The sequence below is a fragment of the Salvelinus namaycush genome, chromosome 27 (genome assembly GCF_016432855.1).
Source record: "Salvelinus namaycush isolate Seneca chromosome 27, SaNama_1.0, whole genome shotgun sequence".
NCBI classification, from domain to species: Eukaryota; Metazoa; Chordata; class Actinopteri; order Salmoniformes; family Salmonidae; genus Salvelinus; species Salvelinus namaycush.
Window position 1 is genome coordinate 12,722,829 of NC_052333.1, and position 22,526 is coordinate 12,745,354.

The 22,526-nt window shown below is 46.9% G+C and overlaps 1 protein-coding gene across 1 annotated transcript in view; it reads right to left on the bottom strand.

Annotated features, from left to right (window-relative positions):
* Positions 1-4: 4 nt before the first annotated feature.
* Positions 5-22,526, bottom strand: part of ripor2 (RHO family interacting cell polarization regulator 2) — a 100,768-nt gene continuing 78,246 nt past the window's right edge. The window contains exons 20-24 of the mRNA XM_038965838.1: positions 3,700-3,864; positions 3,150-3,352; positions 2,892-2,975; positions 2,561-2,651; positions 5-2,451 (exon numbers count right to left, since the gene is read on the bottom strand). Of these exons, the coding sequence (XP_038821766.1) occupies positions 2,351-2,451; positions 2,561-2,651; positions 2,892-2,975; positions 3,150-3,352; positions 3,700-3,864 (644 nt within the window). The 3' untranslated portion in view covers positions 5-2,350. The remainder of the gene's footprint in view (positions 2,452-2,560; positions 2,652-2,891; positions 2,976-3,149; positions 3,353-3,699; positions 3,865-22,526) is intronic.

Genomic DNA, 22,526 nt, shown 5'->3' on the forward strand with positions numbered 1-22,526 from the left:
CACTTTCATTGAGCAGGAGAAATACTGTAAACCAAAAGGAGAAAATAATGTAATGTAATGTAATGCAGTCTACTGAAGCTATGTGACATGACCTTTCCGTGTGCTTTCTGTTCCAAGTCCAAGGTTCACCATAATGTAAATCATGTGTGGTTACATAAAATATGATGAATATCAAACAATGTTGAAATATTTGACCTACGTGTTTAATCTGATGACTTGGATTGGAATAGAAGCAAAATGTCAATTCACAACACTGGTCACTTTTAGTAGAAAGAAAGCAGAGGCCTCGTGGAGAAGAACACAACAAGGATGTTAGATTAGTACTTGAAGTAACGAGTATCATCTTACCAAAATACTGTAATGTTATTCACATCATGGGAGAAACAGGCACATTGTTACTCAAAGTATAGACCATGTTCAGAGAACACAAGGCCACACTTTCACATAGAAAAACAAAAAGCCATATTTAACAACTCACACTTACAGCTTTAATATACAAAAGGAAAAAATTACATTATCACACATATTACTGCCTTAAATACACCTTTTTCATCGCTATGGCTTTTGGAGAGTGTGCAATTAGTTAGAACCCGATGTAATGTCACAGGATTGAGATGATCATTTAGATAACATTGATTAATATTGTTGTGCTTTTCAGGTGAGTCGGTGTAGAGGCCAGGTTGCAGATAGGTTCATAATTCATTCTTACTAAAGTTGATTTTCTTAAATTCAGGCTTTAACTTTGGTTATAAGTCACTTGTGTAATAAAGTAACATTCTCTAATATCTACTGTCCCATTTGGAGCAAAGCTATATGATATTGGCAAATCCTCTCCAAATAATATCAGCCATCCATTCTACTTAAAGGAAGAATCCACTCACAGCTTTTTGGTATTTGTTTTCATTAGTCTACTGTTGATACGGTCCCAAAATATAGTTTGAGTGGATTTTTCCTTTAAACGTATAAACAAATTCCAAAAGAGATAAGAGATAAGCAAGATCATTCCCAAAATGAATTTGAGGCCAATATTTCAAATGTCAACCAGAAGCAGGATATGAAACAAATATACAGCTATTTTACTAGTATCTGCATTCTGCCCTCTTACTCAAAAAAGTTAATGCAAATTAAAGAATATTAGAATCCAAAATGTGATGTGTAAATAAAATAATAAATTAGGTCGAGAAACAAACATGTTTTGTTGTCGTGGCAACGAAGCCACGGACTCAGTAGTATAGTTACAATAGGCATAAGAAGCTATACGGAGCACTATAGCCTCGGCAACATCCCAACTTATACAAACCCCTTGGTTCTGATCTGTACCGTTATGGAGCAATTACATTCTCCTTTCTCACTAACATTACCTAACTAACACACTCCTAGACTGCATTAGTACCAATAGGATGAAAAGAGCAGTACATGTATTAATGGGCACATGCATGGAGGCCAACCTGCTTCCAAAACAATAGATTCTGATCAATCTCCAGTGGCTTAAACAACTGATCTCAAATCAGTTCTCAGCAAGCAGACATTCAATCAAACTCTGAATGCAGATCCCAGGCATGTGTGGGTAGAAGAGTTTGTTAAGCAGTCCAAGTACATGATTCTCTCTTCACGTTGTGCATGTTGATGACGTGAGGATATTGCTGGTCGGTAAGACACCGTCCTCCTCTTTTTGCATGTTGATGACGTGAGATTGCGAACATTGCTTAACTACCTCATCCTGAGCAACCTGAATCTGTCTTCTGACTTCTCATCCATGACACACTGACAGAAAGTGTTCAAACTGTCTTGTAAAATCCCTGAAACTCAACGGTGCATACCAGAAAAACACCAACTCAATCCATTTAGATGCGTCACTCATTATCACACAGAGTATAATGCTGTGCTATTATATTTACATGCCTGCCACAGTGCAATTCGAAAAGCGCAAATAGCTGTCGACTAATGTGAACGTCACTTACTAAAACAAATAATTAATAGCAGTTATATAAAGCAATCATAACTGTGATACTGATTATAACAATGTCAAACACAACCGTGATAATAAGATTCATAATAATAGTTATGATAGTAAATAGGCTCTGTCTGTGCAGTGAGAGATTGCTTAATAGTGGTGGTCAGTGGACAGCTAGGATTTAGACCAGTCTGTTGAGAAGGATGAGACATGTGGCCCTTTGATGATTAGTTGGGCTCCTCTGCTTTGATCAGGCCGCTCCCCCTAGCTGTGTCCATTCAAATGCATGTTCAGGCGCAGTGGAGGGAGGCCAGGACAGGTTGTTCTGTTGGGGGGGGGGTTGTCCCCCTCCTGTGGTTATGATGCTCCTAGGTTAAGTTAATTAGACCTGTGCTTTCAGAAGGCGGTGGTGACAGCGTTCCCTCGCCGTGTCCCCAGTTGTACCAGCTCCCTGGGCACCGTGTCCAGCTGCTCATACGCCAGACGCCCCTCCTCTCCTGGGGACCGTCATCAGCGGAAGAAGAAAGAGGAGTCACATGTTAGACCTCAACCATTTGAAAATGGATCTAGGTTCACTAAAACAGACATCGTTTGTCAATCACTCACCCAAGGTGAGCAGGGTTTCTATGGCAATGTGGTGAAGCTCCTCGTCTGCCGAGTCACACAGCAACACCACCGCTCGGATACTCTCTACTGCCTGACAGGGAGAAGAACAGAAGAACAGGTTCACTTCATAACCGGTACGTTGATGAAAGGAGACTAAGCCACTGAAGAAGTTCATAAGGAATGTATGTCACACTCTTGCTTCAGGGAGACATAATGAATATGAATTACTTGATTAATAAATAAATCTTACTAAGACCAGGAACATACAGACTGGTTAAACTCCACTTTATCTTCCATAGAAATCGAATATTGCTGTCAGATATACACTGACCTGTAGACAACTGAGAGCAGCGCAGGCAGACCTTTGGGTCAGAACTCCCCCCTCCGACAAGGACTGTGTGTAGCAGTCCACCGCCTGTAAACACACACACACAGAAACTCATGAACTCAGTTAGTTCCCTGCCGTAACACACCTGCCCAGTAATCCTGGCTGGTTTAGTGAGTACCTTGACAGACAGTAGGGTTGATCCTTGACGCTCCCAGGCTAATAGGAACACCATTTCACACACACACACACACACACACTGACCTTTGACCTAAAGGGTGTGTGAGAGGCAGCGGAAGTGATGTAGGCAGTTGCGGCCTTGCTGAGCTGGGGGTCTTTGTGGGAGAGGAGGGAGGCCAGGGCCCTGAGAGTCTGCAACTGGGGACACAGGCCGGTGTGTGACATCTCTTCTAATTCCTTTAGACAACGCTCCGAGTCGCCGCTGCTCAGGCCTTCCGCAAACACAGCTGAGGGATGGACGGCCATTCCAGTTTATTACATAATTAACTCACACGGGTACTTATAGCTACAAGCAAGTTTTGTTCAGCGGAACATGTAGCAAGTCTTAATGTTTGGACCCCCTCAGTCTTCATCAGATCAGACCTCTAACTTGGGTTACTGACTGGTTCTACATTCCACACTACATCATTGTCTTGCCAAACAGCAAAATGTTAGTTAAAGCAAAACAGACTGGCACCTAGACTATAAACAACTCAGCCTCCAAGGAATGTAGTACACTAGGACCCCCAACAGATGAGGAAGGGAGGCTAGTAACATGAATGCTAGTAGAAGGTGTGTTGGTCCTGAGTCTTACCCTCTCTGGCCACCCGCAGTAGGTGTTCCTCCATGTCCCCAACACTGTGCTCTGAGACGTAGCTGTGGAATTGGAACACTGTGAGGACGTCCTGGGACAGGGCCGAGGGAGGAGGGGAGGCCAGTTCACTCCTGTCCACCATCTCACTCACCACCAGCCAGATCACTGTGGAGGACCGAGAGGGAAGAGAGAGACAGCTGTGTGAGATATATACAGTGACAGTACTGAGACACCTGTGTGAGATGTATACAGTGACAGGACTGAGACAGCCGTGTGAGATGTATACAGTGACAGGACTGAGACAGCTGTGTGAGATGTATACAGTGACAGGACTGAGACAGCTGTGTGAGATGTATACAGTGACAGGGCTGAGACAGCTGTGTGAGATGTATACAGTGACAGGACTGAGACAGCTGTGTGAGATGTATACAGTGACAGGACTGAGACAGCTGTGTGAGATGTATACAGTGACAGAACAGACAGCCGTGTGAGATGTATACAGTGACAGGACAGACAGCTGTGTGAGATGTATACAGTGACAGTACTGAGACAGCCGTGTGAGATGTATACAGTGACAGGACTGAGACAGCTGTGTGAGATGTATACAGTGACAGGACTGAGACAGCTGTGTGAGATGTATACAGTGACAGGACTGAGACAGCTGTGTGAGATGTATACAGTGACAGGACTGAGACAGCTGTGTGAGATGTATACAGTGACAGGACTGAGACAGCCGTGTGAGATGTATACAGTGACAGGACAGACAGCCGTGTGAGATGTATACAGTGACAGTACTGAGACAGCCGTGTGAGATGTATACAGTGACAGGACAGACAGCTGTGTGAGATGTATACAGTGACAGTACTGAGACAGCCGTGTGAGATGTATACAGTGACAGGACAGACAGCCGTGTGAGATGTATACAGTGACAGTACTGAGACAGCCGTGTGAGATGTATACAGTGACAGTACTGAGACACCCGTGTGAGATGTATACAGTGACAGTACTGAGACACCCGTGTGAGATGTATACAGTGACAGGACAGACAGCCGTGTAAGATGTATATAGTGACAGGACAGACAGCCGTGTGAGATGTATACAGTGACAGGACAGACAGCCGTGTGAGATGTATACAGTGACAGTACTGAGACAGCCGTGTGAGATGTATACAGTGACAGTACTGAGACACCCGTGTGAGATGTATACAGTGACAGTACTGAGACACCCGTGTGAGATGTATACAGTGACAGGACAGACAGCCGTGTGAGATGTATACAGTGACAGTACTGAGACAGCTGTGTGAGATGTATACAGTGACAGGACAGACAGCCGTGTGAGATGTATACAGTGACAGTACTGAGACAGCCGTGTGAGATGTATACAGTGACAGGACTGAGACAGCTGTGTGAGATGTATACAGTGACAGGACTGAGACAGCTGTGTGAGATGTATACAGTGACAGGACAGACAGCCGTGTGAGATGTATACAGTGACAGGACAGACAGCTGTGTGAGATGTATACAGTGACAGTACTGAGACAGCCGTGTGAGATGTATACAGTGACAGGACTGAGACAGCTGTGTGAGATGTATACAGTGACAGGACTGAGACAGCTGTGTGAGATGTATACAGTGACAGGACTGAGACAGCTGTGTGAGATGTATACAGTGACAGGACAGACAGCCGTGTGAGATGTATACAGTGACAGGACTGAGACAGCCGTGTGAGATGTATACAGTGACAGGACTGAGACAGCTGTGTGAGATGTATACAGTGACAGTACTGAGACAGCCGTGTGAGATGTATACAGTGACAGGACTGAGACAGCCGTGTGAGATGTATACAGTGACAGGACAGACAGCCGTGTAAGATGTATACAGTGACAGTACTGAGACAGCCGTGTGAGATGTATACAGTGACAGGACAGATAGCTGTGTGAGATGTATACAGTGACAGTACTGAGACAGCCGTGTGAGATGTATACAGTGACAGGACAGACAGCCGTGTGAGATGTATACAGTGACAGTACTGAGACAGCCGTGTGAGATGTATACAGTGACAGGACTGAGACAGCTGTGTGAGATGTATACAGTGACAGGACTGAGACAGCTGTGTGAGATGTATACAGTGACAGGACAGACAGCCGTGTGAGATGTATACAGTGACAGGACAGACAGCTGTGTGAGATGTATACAGTGACAGTACTGAGACAGCCGTGTGAGATGTATACAGTGACAGGACTGAGACAGCTGTGTGAGATGTATACAGTGACAGGACTGAGACAGCTGTGTGAGATGTATACAGTGACAGGACTGAGACAGCTGTGTGAGATGTATACAGTGACAGGACAGACAGCCGTGTGAGATGTATACAGTGACAGTACTGAGACAGCCGTGTGAGATGTATACAGTGACAGGACAGACAGCTGTGTGAGATGTATACAGTGACAGTACTGAGACAGCCGTGTGAGATGTATACAGTGACAGGACAGACAGCCGTGTGAGATGTATACAGTGACAGTACTGAGACAGCCGTGTGAGATGTATACAGTGACAGGACAGACAGCTGTGTGAGATGTATACAGTGACAGTACTGAGACAGTCGTGTGAGATGTATACAGTGACAGTACTGAGACAGCCGTGTGAGATGTATACAGTGACAGGACAGACAGCCGTGTGAGATGTATACAGTGACAGGACTGAGACAGCCGTGTGAGATGTATACAGTGACAGGACTGAGACAGCCGTGTGAGATGTATACAGTGACAGTACTGAGACAGCCGTGTGAGATGTATACGGTGACAGTACTGAGACAGCCGTGTGAGATGTATACAGTGACAGTACTGAGACACCCGTGTGAGATGTATACAGTGACAGTACTGAGACACCCGTGTGAGATGTATACAGTGACAGGACAGACAGCCGTGTAAGATGTATATAGTGACAGGACAGACAGCCGTGTGAGATGTATACAGTGACAGGACAGACAGCCGTGTGAGATGTATACAGTGACAGTACTGAGACAGCCGTGTGAGATGTATACAGTGACAGTACTGAGACACCCGTGTGAGATGTATACAGTGACAGTACTGAGACACCCGTGTGAGATGTATACAGTGACAGGACAGACAGCCGTGTGAGATGTATACAGTGACAGTACTGAGACAGCTGTGTGAGATGTATACAGTGACAGGACAGACAGCCGTGTGAGATGTATACAGTGACAGTACTGAGACAGCCGTGTGAGATGTATACAGTGACAGGACTGAGACAGCTGTGTGAGATGTATACAGTGACAGGACTGAGACAGCTGTGTGAGATGTATACAGTGACAGGACAGACAGCCGTGTGAGATGTATACAGTGACAGGACAGACAGCTGTGTGAGATGTATACAGTGACAGTACTGAGACAGCCGTGTGAGATGTATACAGTGACAGGACTGAGACAGCTGTGTGAGATGTATACAGTGACAGGACTGAGACAGCTGTGTGAGATGTATACAGTGACAGGACTGAGACAGCTGTGTGAGATGTATACAGTGACAGGACAGACAGCCGTGTGAGATGTATACAGTGACAGGACTGAGACAGCCGTGTGAGATGTATACAGTGACAGGACTGAGACAGCTGTGTGAGATGTATACAGTGACAGTACTGAGACAGCCGTGTGAGATGTATACAGTGACAGGACTGAGACAGCCGTGTGAGATGTATACAGTGACAGGACAGACAGCCGTGTAAGATGTATACAGTGACAGTACTGAGACAGCCGTGTGAGATGTATACAGTGACAGGACAGATAGCTGTGTGAGATGTATACAGTGACAGTACTGAGACAGCCGTGTGAGATGTATACAGTGACAGGACAGACAGCCGTGTGAGATGTATACAGTGACAGTACTGAGACAGCCGTGTGAGATGTATACAGTGACAGGACTGAGACAGCTGTGTGAGATGTATACAGTGACAGGACTGAGACAGCTGTGTGAGATGTATACAGTGACAGGACAGACAGCCGTGTGAGATGTATACAGTGACAGGACAGACAGCTGTGTGAGATGTATACAGTGACAGTACTGAGACAGCCGTGTGAGATGTATACAGTGACAGGACTGAGACAGCTGTGTGAGATGTATACAGTGACAGGACTGAGACAGCTGTGTGAGATGTATACAGTGACAGGACTGAGACAGCTGTGTGAGATGTATACAGTGACAGGACAGACAGCCGTGTGAGATGTATACAGTGACAGTACTGAGACAGCCGTGTGAGATGTATACAGTGACAGGACAGACAGCTGTGTGAGATGTATACAGTGACAGTACTGAGACAGCCGTGTGAGATGTATACAGTGACAGGACAGACAGCCGTGTGAGATGTATACAGTGACAGTACTGAGACAGCCGTGTGAGATGTATACAGTGACAGGACAGACAGCTGTGTGAGATGTATACAGTGACAGTACTGAGACAGTCGTGTGAGATGTATACAGTGACAGTACTGAGACAGCCGTGTGAGATGTATACAGTGACAGGACAGACAGCCGTGTGAGATGTATACAGTGACAGGACTGAGACAGCCGTGTGAGATGTATACAGTGACAGGACTGAGACAGCCGTGTGAGATGTATACAGTGACAGTACTGAGACAGCCGTGTGAGATGTATACGGTGACAGTACTGAGACAGCCGTGTGAGATGTATACAGTGACAGTACTGAGACACCCGTGTGAGATGTATACAGTGACAGTACTGAGACACCCGTGTGAGATGTATACAGTGACAGGACAGACAGCCGTGTAAGATGTATATAGTGACAGGACAGACAGCCGTGTGAGATGTATACAGTGACAGGACAGACAGCCGTGTGAGATGTATACAGTGACAGTACTGAGACAGCCGTGTGAGATGTATACAGTGACAGTACTGAGACACCCGTGTGAGATGTATACAGTGACAGTACTGAGACACCCGTGTGAGATGTATACAGTGACAGGACAGACAGCCGTGTGAGATGTATACAGTGACAGTACTGAGACAGCTGTGTGAGATGTATACAGTGACAGGACAGACAGCCGTGTGAGATGTATACAGTGACAGTACTGAGACAGCCGTGTGAGATGTATACAGTGACAGGACTGAGACAGCTGTGTGAGATGTATACAGTGACAGGACTGAGACAGCCGTGTGAGATGTATACAGTGACAGGACAGACAGCCGTGTGAGATGTATACAGTGACAGGACAGACAGCTGTGTGAGATGTATACAGTGACAGTACTGAGACAGCCGTGTGAGATGTATACAGTGACAGGACTGAGACAGCTGTGTGAGATGTATACAGTGACAGGACTGAGACAGCTGTGTGAGATGTATACAGTGACAGGACTGAGACAGCTGTGTGAGATGTATACAGTGACAGGACAGACAGCCGTGTGAGATGTATACAGTGACAGGACTGAGACAGCCGTGTGAGATGTATACAGTGACAGGACTGAGACAGCTGTGTGAGATGTATACAGTGACAGTACTGAGACAGCCGTGTGAGATGTATACAGTGACAGGACTGAGACAGCCGTGTGAGATGTATACAGTGACAGGACAGACAGCCGTGTAAGATGTATACAGTGACAGTACTGAGACAGCCGTGTGAGATGTATACAGTGACAGGACAGATAGCTGTGTGAGATGTATACAGTGACAGTACTGAGACAGCCGTGTGAGATGTATACAGTGACAGGACAGACAGCCGTGTGAGATGTATACAGTGACAGTACTGAGACAGCCGTGTGAGATGTATACAGTGACAGGACTGAGACAGCTGTGTGAGATGTATACAGTGACAGGACTGAGACAGCTGTGTGAGATGTATACAGTGACAGGACTGAGACAGCTGTGTGAGATGTATACAGTGACAGGACAGACAGCCGTGTGAGATGTATACAGTGACAGGACAGACAGCTGTGTGAGATGTATACAGTGACAGTACTGAGACAGCCGTGTGAGATGTATACAGTGACAGGACTGAGACAGCTGTGTGAGATGTATACAGTGACAGGACTGAGACAGCCGTGTGAGATGTATACAGTGACAGGACAGACAGCCGTGTGAGATGTATACAGTGACAGGACTGAGACAGCCGTGTGAGATGTATACAGTGACAGGACTGAGACAGCTGTGTGAGATGTATACAGTGACAGTACTGAGACAGCCGTGTGAGATGTATACAGTGACAGGACTGAGACAGCCGTGTGAGATGTATACAGTGACAGGACAGACAGCCGTGTAAGATGTATACAGTGACAGTACTGAGACAGCCGTGTGAGATGTATACAGTGACAGGAAAGATAGCTGTGTGAGATGTATACAGTGACAGTACTGAGACAGCCGTGTGAGATGTATACAGTGACAGGACAGACAGCCGTGTGAGATGTATACAGTGACAGTACTGAGACAGCCGTGTGAGATGTATACAGTGACAGGACTGAGACAGCTGTGTGAGATGTATACAGTGACAGGACTGAGACAGCTGTGTGAGATGTATACAGTGACAGGACAGACAGCCGTGTGAGATGTATACAGTGACAGGACAGACAGCTGTGTGAGATGTATACAGTGACAGTACTGAGACAGCCGTGTGAGATGTATACAGTGACAGGACTGAGACAGCTGTGTGAGATGTATACAGTGACAGGACTGAGACAGCTGTGTGAGATGTATACAGTGACAGGACTGAGACAGCTGTGTGAGATGTATACAGTGACAGGACAGACAGCCGTGTGAGATGTATACAGTGACAGTACTGAGACAGCCGTGTGAGATGTATACAGTGACAGGACAGACAGCTGTGTGAGATGTATACAGTGACAGTACTGAGACAGCCGTGTGAGATGTATACAGTGACAGGACAGACAGCCGTGTGAGATGTATACAGTGACAGTACTGAGACAGCCGTGTGAGATGTATACAGTGACAGGACAGACAGCTGTGTGAGATGTATACAGTGACAGTACTGAGACAGTCGTGTGAGATGTATACAGTGACAGTACTGAGACAGCCGTGTGAGATGTATACAGTGACAGGACAGACAGCCGTGTGAGATGTATACAGTGACAGGACTGAGACAGCCGTGTGAGATGTATACAGTGACAGGACTGAGACAGCCGTGTGAGATGTATACAGTGACAGTACTGAGACAGCCGTGTGAGATGTATACAGTGACAGTACTGAGACAGCCGTGTGAGATGTATACGGTGACAGTACTGAGACAGCCGTGTGAGATGTATACAGTGACAGTACTGAGACACCCGTGTGAGATGTATACAGTGACAGTACTGAGACACCCGTGTGAGATGTATACAGTGACAGGACAGACAGCCGTGTAAGATGTATATAGTGACAGGACAGACAGCCGTGTGAGATGTATACAGTGACAGGACAGACAGCCGTGTGAGATGTATACAGTGACAGTACTGAGACAGCCGTGTGAGATGTATACAGTGACAGTACTGAGACACCCGTGTGAGATGTATACAGTGACAGTACTGAGACACCCGTGTGAGATGTATACAGTGACAGGACAGACAGCCGTGTGAGATGTATACAGTGACAGTACTGAGACAGCTGTGTGAGATGTATACAGTGACAGGACAGACAGCCGTGTGAGATGTATACAGTGACAGTACTGAGACAGCCGTGTGAGATGTATACAGTGACAGGACTGAGACAGCTGTGTGAGATGTATACAGTGACAGGACTGAGACAGCCGTGTGAGATGTATACAGTGACAGGACAGACAGCCGTGTGAGATGTATACAGTGACAGGACAGACAGCTGTGTGAGATGTATACAGTGACAGTACTGAGACAGCCGTGTGAGATGTATACAGTGACAGGACTGAGACAGCTGTGTGAGATGTATACAGTGACAGGACTGAGACAGCTGTGTGAGATGTATACAGTGACAGGACTGAGACAGCTGTGTGAGATGTATACAGTGACAGGACAGACAGCCGTGTGAGATGTATACAGTGACAGGACTGAGACAGCCGTGTGAGATGTATACAGTGACAGGACTGAGACAGCTGTGTGAGATGTATACAGTGACAGTACTGAGACAGCCGTGTGAGATGTATACAGTGACAGGACTGAGACAGCCGTGTGAGATGTATACAGTGACAGGACAGACAGCCGTGTAAGATGTATACAGTGACAGTACTGAGACAGCCGTGTGAGATGTATACAGTGACAGGACAGATAGCTGTGTGAGATGTATACAGTGACAGTACTGAGACAGCCGTGTGAGATGTATACAGTGACAGGACAGACAGCCGTGTGAGATGTATACAGTGACAGTACTGAGACAGCCGTGTGAGATGTATACAGTGACAGGACTGAGACAGCTGTGTGAGATGTATACAGTGACAGGACTGAGACAGCTGTGTGAGATGTATACAGTGACAGGACAGACAGCCGTGTGAGATGTATACAGTGACAGTACTGAGACAGCTGTGTGAGATGTATACAGTGACAGTACTGAGACAGCCGTGTGAGATGTATACAGTGACAGGACTGAGACAGCTGTGTGAGATGTATACAGTGACAGGACTGAGACAGCTGTGTGAGATGTATACAGTGACAGGACTGAGACAGCTGTGTGAGATGTATACAGTGACAGGACAGACAGCCGTGTGAGATGTATACAGTGACAGGACAGACAGCTGTGTGAGATGTATACAGTGACAGTACTGAGACAGCCGTGTGAGATGTATACAGTGACAGGACTGAGACAGCTGTGTGAGATGTATACAGTGACAGGACTGAGACAGCCGTGTGAGATGTATACAGTGACAGGACAGACAGCCGTGTGAGATGTATACAGTGACAGTACTGAGACAGCCGTGTGAGATGTATACAGTGACAGGACTGAGACAGCTGTGTGAGATGTATACAGTGACAGGACTGAGACAGCTGTGTGAGATGTATACAGTGACAGGACTGAGACAGCTGTGTGAGATGTATACAGTGACAGGACAGACAGCCGTGTGAGATGTATACAGTGACAGTACTGAGACAGCCGTGTGAGATGTATACAGTGACAGGACAGACAGCTGTGTGAGATGTATACAGTGACAGTACTGAGACAGCTGTGTGAGATGTATACAGTGACAGGACAGACAGCCGTGTGAGATGTATACAGTGACAGTACTGAGACAGCCGTGTGAGATGTATACAGTGACAGGACAGACAGCTGTGTGAGATGTATACAGTGACAGTACTGAGACAGTCGTGTGAGATGTATACAGTGACAGTACTGAGACAGCCGTGTGAGATGTATACAGTGACAGGACAGACAGCCGTGTGAGATGTATACAGTGACAGGACTGAGACAGCCGTGTGAGATGTATACAGTGACAGGACTGAGACAGCCGTGTGAGATGTATACAGTGACAGTACTGAGACAGCCGTGTGAGATGTATACGGTGACAGTACTGAGACAGCCGTGTGAGATGTATACAGTGACAGTACTGAGACACCCGTGTGAGATGTATACAGTGACAGTACTGAGACACCCGTGTGAGATGTATACAGTGACAGGACAGACAGCCGTGTAAGATGTATATAGTGACAGGACAGACAGCCGTGTGAGATGTATACAGTGACAGGACAGACAGCCGTGTGAGATGTATACAGTGACAGTACTGAGACAGCCGTGTGAGATGTATACAGTGACAGTACTGAGACACCCGTGTGAGATGTATACAGTGACAGTACTGAGACACCCGTGTGAGATGTATACAGTGACAGGACAGACAGCCGTGTGAGATGTATACAGTGACAGTACTGAGACAGCTGTGTGAGATGTATACAGTGACAGGACAGACAGCCGTGTGAGATGTATACAGTGACAGGACTGAGACAGCTGTGTGAGATGTATACAGTGACAGGACTGAGACAGCTGTGTGAGATGTATACAGTGACAGGACTGAGACAGCTGTGTGAGATGTATACAGTGACAGGACAGACAGCCGTGTGAGATGTATACAGTGACAGGACTGAGACAGCCGTGTGAGATGTATACAGTGACAGGACTGAGACAGCTGTGTGAGATGTATACAGTGACAGTACTGAGACAGCCGTGTGAGATGTATACAGTGACAGGACTGAGACAGCCGTGTGAGATGTATACAGTGACAGGACAGACAGCCGTGTAAGATGTATACAGTGACAGTACTGAGACAGCCGTGTGAGATGTATACAGTGACAGGACAGATAGCTGTGTGAGATGTATACAGTGACAGTACTGAGACAGCCGTGTGAGATGTATACAGTGACAGGACAGACAGCCGTGTGAGATGTATACAGTGACAGTACTGAGACAGCCGTGTGAGATGTATACAGTGACAGGACTGAGACAGCTGTGTGAGATGTATACAGTGACAGGACTGAGACAGCTGTGTGAGATGTATACAGTGACAGGACAGACAGCCGTGTGAGATGTATACAGTGACAGGACAGACAGCTGTGTGAGATGTATACAGTGACAGGACTGAGACAGCTGTGTGAGATGTATACAGTGACAGGGCTGAGACAGCTGTGTGAGATGTATACAGTGACAGGACTGAGACAGCTGTGTGAGATGTATACAGTGACAGGACTGAGACAGCTGTGTGAGATGTATACAGTGACAGAACAGACAGCCGTGTGAGATGTATACAGTGACAGGACAGACAGCTGTGTGAGATGTATACAGTGACAGTACTGAGACAGCCGTGTGAGATGTATACAGTGACAGGACTGAGACAGCTGTGTGAGATGTATACAGTGACAGGACTGAGACAGCTGTGTGAGATGTATACAGTGACAGGACTGAGACAGCTGTGTGAGATGTATACAGTGACAGGACTGAGACAGCTGTGTGAGATGTATACAGTGACAGGACTGAGACAGCCGTGTGAGATGTATACAGTGACAGGACAGACAGCCGTGTGAGATGTATACAGTGACAGTACTGAGACAGCCGTGTGAGATGTATACAGTGACAGGACAGACAGCTGTGTGAGATGTATACAGTGACAGTACTGAGACAGCCGTGTGAGATGTATACAGTGACAGGACAGACAGCCGTGTGAGATGTATACAGTGACAGTACTGAGACAGCCGTGTGAGATGTATACAGTGACAGTACTGAGACACCCGTGTGAGATGTATACAGTGACAGTACTGAGACACCCGTGTGAGATGTATACAGTGACAGGACAGACAGCCGTGTAAGATGTATATAGTGACAGGACAGACAGCCGTGTGAGATGTATACAGTGACAGGACAGACAGCCGTGTGAGATGTATACAGTGACAGTACTGAGACAGCCGTGTGAGATGTATACAGTGACAGTACTGAGACACCCGTGTGAGATGTATACAGTGACAGTACTGAGACACCCGTGTGAGATGTATACAGTGACAGGACAGACAGCCGTGTGAGATGTATACAGTGACAGTACTGAGACAGCTGTGTGAGATGTATACAGTGACAGGACAGACAGCCGTGTGAGATGTATACAGTGACAGTACTGAGACAGCCGTGTGAGATGTATACAGTGACAGGACTGAGACAGCTGTGTGAGATGTATACAGTGACAGGACTGAGACAGCTGTGTGAGATGTATACAGTGACAGGACAGACAGCCGTGTGAGATGTATACAGTGACAGGACAGACAGCTGTGTGAGATGTATACAGTGACAGTACTGAGACAGCCGTGTGAGATGTATACAGTGACAGGACTGAGACAGCTGTGTGAGATGTATACAGTGACAGGACTGAGACAGCTGTGTGAGATGTATACAGTGACAGGACAGACAGCCGTGTGAGATGTATACAGTGACAGGACTGAGACAGCCGTGTGAGATGTATACAGTGACAGGACTGAGACAGCTGTGTGAGATGTATACAGTGACAGTACTGAGACAGCCGTGTGAGATGTATACAGTGACAGGACTGAGACAGCCGTGTGAGATGTATACAGTGACAGGACAGACAGCCGTGTAAGATGTATACAGTGACAGTACTGAGACAGCCGTGTGAGATGTATACAGTGACAGGACAGATAGCTGTGTGAGATGTATACAGTGACAGTACTGAGACAGCCGTGTGAGATGTATACAGTGACAGGACAGACAGCCGTGTGAGATGTATACAGTGACAGTACTGAGACAGCCGTGTGAGATGTATACAGTGACAGGACTGAGACAGCTGTGTGAGATGTATACAGTGACAGGACTGAGACAGCTGTGTGAGATGTATACAGTGACAGGACTGAGACAGCTGTGTGAGATGTATACAGTGACAGGACTGAGACAGCTGTGTGAGATGTATACAGTGACAGGACTGAGACAGCTGTGTGAGATGTATACAGTGACAGGACAGACAGCCGTGTGAGATGTATACAGTGACAGTACTGAGACAGCCGTGTGAGATGTATACAGTGACAGGACAGACAGCTGTGTGAGATGTATACAGTGACAGTACTGAGACAGCCGTGTGAGATGTATACAGTGACAGGACAGACAGCCGTGTGAGATGTATACAGTGACAGTACTGAGACAGCCGTGTGAGATGTATACAGTGACAGGACAGACAGCTGTGTGAGATGTATACAGTGACAGTACTGAGACAGTCGTGTGAGATGTATACAGTGACAGTACTGAGACAGCCGTGTGAGATGTATACAGTGACAGGACAGACAGCCGTGTGAGATGTATACAGTGACAGGACTGAGACAGCCGTGTGAGATGTATACAGTGACAGGACTGAGACAGCCGTGTGAGATGTATACAGTGACAGTACTGAGACAGCCGTGTGAGATGTATACGGTGACAGTACTGAGACAGCCGTGTGAGATGTATACAGTGACAGTACTGAGACACCCGTGTGAGATGTATACAGTGACAGTACTGAGACACCCGTGTGAGATGTATACAGTGACAGGACAGACAGCCGTGTAAGATGTATATAGTGACAGGACAGACAGCCGTGTGAGATGTATACAGTGACAGGACAGACAGCCGTGTGAGATGTATACAGTGACAGTACTGAGACAGCCGTGTGAGATGTATACAGTGACAGTACTGAGACACCCGTGTGAGATGTATACAGTGACAGTACTGAGACACCCGTGTGAGATGTATACAGTGACAGGACAGACAGCCGTGTGAGATGTATACAGTGACAGTACTGAGACAGCTGTGTGAGATGTATACAGTGACAGGACAGACAGCCGTGTGAGATGTATACAGTGACAGTACTGAGACAGCCGTGTGAGATGTATACAGTGACAGGACTGAGACAGCTGTGTGAGATGTATACAGTGACAGGACTGAGACAGCCGTGTGAGATGTATACAGTGACAGGACAGACAGCCGTGTGAGATGTATACAGTGACAGGACAGACAGCTGTGTGAGATGTATACAGTGACAGTACTGAGACAGCCGTGTGAGATGTATACAGTGACAGGACTGAGACAGCTGTGTGAGATGTATACAGTGACAGGACTGAGACAGCTGTGTGAGATGTATACAGTGACAGGACTGAGACAGCTGTGTGAGATGTATACAGTGACAGGACTGAGACAGCTGTGTGAGATGTATACAGTGACAGGACTGAGACAGCTGTGTGAGATGTATACAGTGACAGGACAGACAGCCGTGTGAGATGTATACAGTGACAGGACTGAGACAGCCGTGTGAGATGTATACAGTGACAGGACTGAGACAGCTGTGTGAGATGTATACAGTGACAGTACTGAGACAGCCGTGTGAGATGTATACAGTGACAGGACTGAGACAGCCGTGTGAGATGTATACAGTGACAGGACAGACAGCCGTGTAAGATGTATACAGTGACAGTACTGAGACAGCCGTGTGAGATGTATACAGTGACAGGACAGATAGCTGTGTGAGATGTATACAGTGACAGTACTGAGACAGCCGTGTGAGATGTATACAGTGACAGGACTGAGACAGCTGTGTGAGATGTATACAGTGACAGTACTGAGACAGCCGTGTGAGATGTATACAGTGACAGGACTGAGACAGCCGTGTGAGATGTATACAGTGACAGGACAGACAGCCGTGTAAGATGTATACAGTGACAGTACTGAGACAGCCGTGTGAGATGTATACAGTGACAGTACTGAGACAGCCGTGTGAGATGTATACAGTGACAGTACTGAGACACCCGTGTGAGATGTATACAGTGACAGTACTGAGACACCCGTGTGAGATGTATACAGTGACAGGACAGACAGCCGTGTGAGATGTATACAGTGACAGTACTGAGACAGCCGTGTGAGATGTATACAGTGACAGGACTGAGACAGCTGTGTGAGATGTATACAGTGACAGGACTGAGACAGCCGTGTGAGATGTATACAGTGACAGGACAGACAGCCGTGTGAGATGTATACAGTGACAGGACAGACAGCTGTGTGAGATGTATACAGTGACAGTACTGAGACAGCCGTGTGAGATGTATACAGTGACAGGACTGAGACAGCTGTGTGAGATGTATACAGTGACAGGACTGAGACAGCTGTGTGAGATGTATACAGTGACAGGACTGAGACAGCTGTGTGAGATGTATACAGTGACAGGACAGACAGCCGTGTGAGATGTATACAGTGACAGGACTGAGACAGCCGTGTGAGATGTATACAGTGACAGGACTGAGACAGCTGTGTGAGATGTATACAGTGACAGTACTGAGACAGCCGTGTGAGATGTATACAGTGACAGGACAGACAGCCGTGTAAGATGTATACAGTGACAGTACTGAGACAGCCGTGTGAGATGTATACAGTGACAGGACAGATAGCTGTGTGAGATGTATACAGTGACAGTACTGAGACAGCCGTGTGAGATGTATACAGTGACAGGACAGACAGCCGTGTGAGATGTATACAGTGACAGTACTGAGACAGCCGTGTGAGATGTATACAGTGACAGGACAGACAGCTGTGTGAGATGTATACAGTGACAGTACTGAGACAGTCGTGTGAGATGTATACAGTGACAGTACTGAGACAGCCGTGTGAGATGTATACAGTGACAGGACAGACAGCCGTGTGAGATGTATACAGTGACAGGACTGAGACAGCCGTGTGAGATGTATACGGTGACAGTACTGAGACAGCCGTGTGAGATGTATACAGTGACAGTACTGAGACACCCGTGTGAGATGTATATAGTGACAGGACAGACAGCCGTGTGAGATGTATACAGTGACAGGACAGACAGCCGTGTGAGATGTATACAGTGACAGTACTGAGACAGCCGTGTGAGATGTATACAGTGACAGTACTGAGACACCCGTGTGAGATGTATACAGTGACAGTACTGAGACACCCGTGTGAGATGTATACAGTGACAGGACAGACAGCCGTGTGAGATGTATACAGTGACAGTACTGAGACAGCTGTGTGAGATGTATACAGTGACAGGACAGACAGCCGTGTGAGATGTATACAGTGACAGTACTGAGACAGCCGTGTGAGATGTATACAGTGACAGGACTGAGACAGCTGTGTGAGATGTATACAGTGACAGGACTGAGACAGCCGTGTGAGATGTATACAGTGACAGGACAGACAGCCGTGTGAGATGTATACAGTGACAGGACAGACAGCTGTGTGAGATGTATACAGTGACAGTACTGAGACAACCGTGTGAGATGTATACAGTGACAGGACTGAGACAGCTGTGTGAGATGTATACAGTGACAGGACTGAGACAGCTGTGTGAGATGTATACAGTGACAGGACTGAGACAGCTGTGTGAGATGTATACAGTGACAGGACAGACAGCCGTGTGAGATGTATACAGTGACAGGACTGAGACAGCCGTGTGAGATGTATACAGTGACAGGACTGAGACAGCTGTGTGAGATGTATACAGTGACAGTACTGAGACAGCCGTGTGAGATGTATACAGTGACAGTACTGAGACAGCCGTGTGAGATGTATACAGTGACAGGACAGATAGCTGTGTGAGATGTATACAGTGACAGTACTGAGACAGCCGTGTGAGATGTATACAGTGACAGGACAGACAGCCGTGTGAGATGTATACAGTGACAGTACTGAGACAGCCGTGTGAGATGTATACAGTGACAGGACTGAGACAGCTGTGTGAGATGTATACAGTGACAGGACTGAGACAGCTGTGTGAGATGTATACAGTGACAGGACAGACAGCCGTGTGAGATGTATACAGTGACAGGACAGACAGCTGTGTGAGATGTATACAGTGACAGTACTGAGACAGCCGTGTGAGATGTATACAGTGACAGGACTGAGACAGCTGTGTGAGATGTATACAGTGACAGGACTGAGACAGCCGTGTGAGATGTATACAGTGACAGGACTGAGACAGCCGTGTGAGATGTATACAGTGACAGGACAGACAGCCGTGTAAGATGTATACAGTGACAGTACTGAGACAGCCGTGTGAGATGTATACAGTGACAGGACAGATAGCTGTGTGAGATGTATACAGTGACAGGACTGAGACAGCTGTGTGAGATGTATACAGTGACAGGACTGAGACAGCCGTGTGAGATGTATACAGTGACAGGACAGACAGCCGTGTGAGATGTATACAGTGACAGGACTGAGACAGCCGTGTGAGATGTATACAGTGACAGGACTGAGACAGCTGTGTGAGATGTATACAGTGACAGTACTGAGACAGCCGTGTGAGATGTATACAGTGACAGGACTGAGACAGCCGTGTGAGATGTATACAGTGACAGGACAGACAGCCGTGTAAGATGTATACAGTGACAGTACTGAGACAGCCGTGTGAGATGTATACAGTGACAGGACAGATAGCTGTGTGAGATGTATACAGTGACAGTACTGAGACAGCCGTGTGAGATGTATACAGTGACAGGACAGACAGCCGTGTGAGATGTATACAGTGACAGTACTGAGACAGCCGTGTGAGATGTATACAGTGACAGGACTGAGACAGCTGTGTGAGATGTATACAGTGACAGGACTGAGACAGCTGTGTGAGATGTATACAGTGACAGGACAGACAGCCGTGTGAGATGTATACAGTGACAGGACAGACAGCTGTGTGAGATGTATACAGTGACAGTACTGAGACAGCCGTGTGAGATGTATACAGTGACAGGACTGAGACAGCTGTGTGAGATGTATACAGTGACAGGACTGAGACAGCTGTGTGAGATGTATACAGTGACAGGACTGAGACAGCTGTGTGAGATGTATACAGTGACAGGACAGACAGCCGTGTGAGATGTATACAGTGACAGTACTGAGACAGCCGTGTGAGATGTATACAGTGACAGGACAGACAGCTGTGTGAGATGTATACAGTGACAGTACTGAGACAGCCGTGTGAGATGTATACAGTGACAGGACTGAGACAGCCGTGTGAGATGTATACAGTGACAGGACAGACAGCCGTGTAAGATGTATACAGTGACAGTACTGAGACAGCCGTGTGAGATGTATACAGTGACAGGACAGATAGCTGTGTGAGATGTATACAGTGACAGTACTGAGACAGCCGTGTGAGATGTATACAGTGACAGGACAGACAGCCGTGTGAGATGTATACAGTGACAGTACTGAGACAGCCGTGTGAGATGTATACAGTGACAGGACTGAGACAGCTGTGTGAGATGTATACAGTGACAGGACTGAGACAGCTGTGTGAGATGTATACAGTGACAGGACAGACAGCCGTGTGAGATGTATACAGTGACAGGACAGACAGCTGTGTGAGATGTATACAGTGACAGTACTGAGACAGCCGTGTGAGATGTATACAGTGACAGGACTGAGACAGCTGTGTGAGATGTATACAGTGACAGGACTGAGACAGCCGTGTGAGATGTATACAGTGACAGGACTGAGACAGCCGTGTGAGATGTATACAGTGACAGGACAGACAGCCGTGTAAGATGTATACAGTGACAGTACTGAGACAGCCGTGTGAGATGTATACAGTGACAGGACAGATAGCTGTGTGAGATGTATACAGTGACAGGACTGAGACAGCTGTGTGAGATGTATACAGTGACAGGACTGAGACAGCCGTGTGAGATGTATACAGTGACAGGACAGACAGCCGTGTGAGATGTATACAGTGACAGGACTGAGACAGCCGTGTGAGATGTATACAGTGACAGGACTGAGACAGCCGTGTGAGATGTATACAGTGACAGTACTGAGACAGCCGTGTGAGATGTATACAGTGACAGGACTGAGACAGCCGTGTGAGATGTATACAGTGACAGGACAGACAGCCGTGTAAGATGTATACAGTGACAGTACTGAGACAGCCGTGTGAGATGTATACAGTGACAGGACAGATAGCTGTGTGAGATGTATACAGTGACAGTACTGAGACAGCCGTGTGAGATGTATACAGTGACAGGACAGACAGCCGTGTGAGATGTATACAGTGACAGTACTGAGACAGCCGTGTGAGATGTATACAGTGACAGGACTGAGACAGCTGTGTGAGATGTATACAGTGACAGGACTGAGACAGCTGTGTGAGATGTATACAGTGACAGGACAGACAGCCGTGTGAGATGTATACAGTGACAGGACAGACAGCTGTGTGAGATGTATACAGTGACAGTACTGAGACAGCCGTGTGAGATGTATACAGTGACAGGACTGAGACAGCTGTGTGAGATGTATACAGTGACAGGACTGAGACAGCTGTGTGAGATGTATACAGTGACAGGACTGAGACAGCTGTGTGAGATGTATACAGTGACAGGACAGACAGCC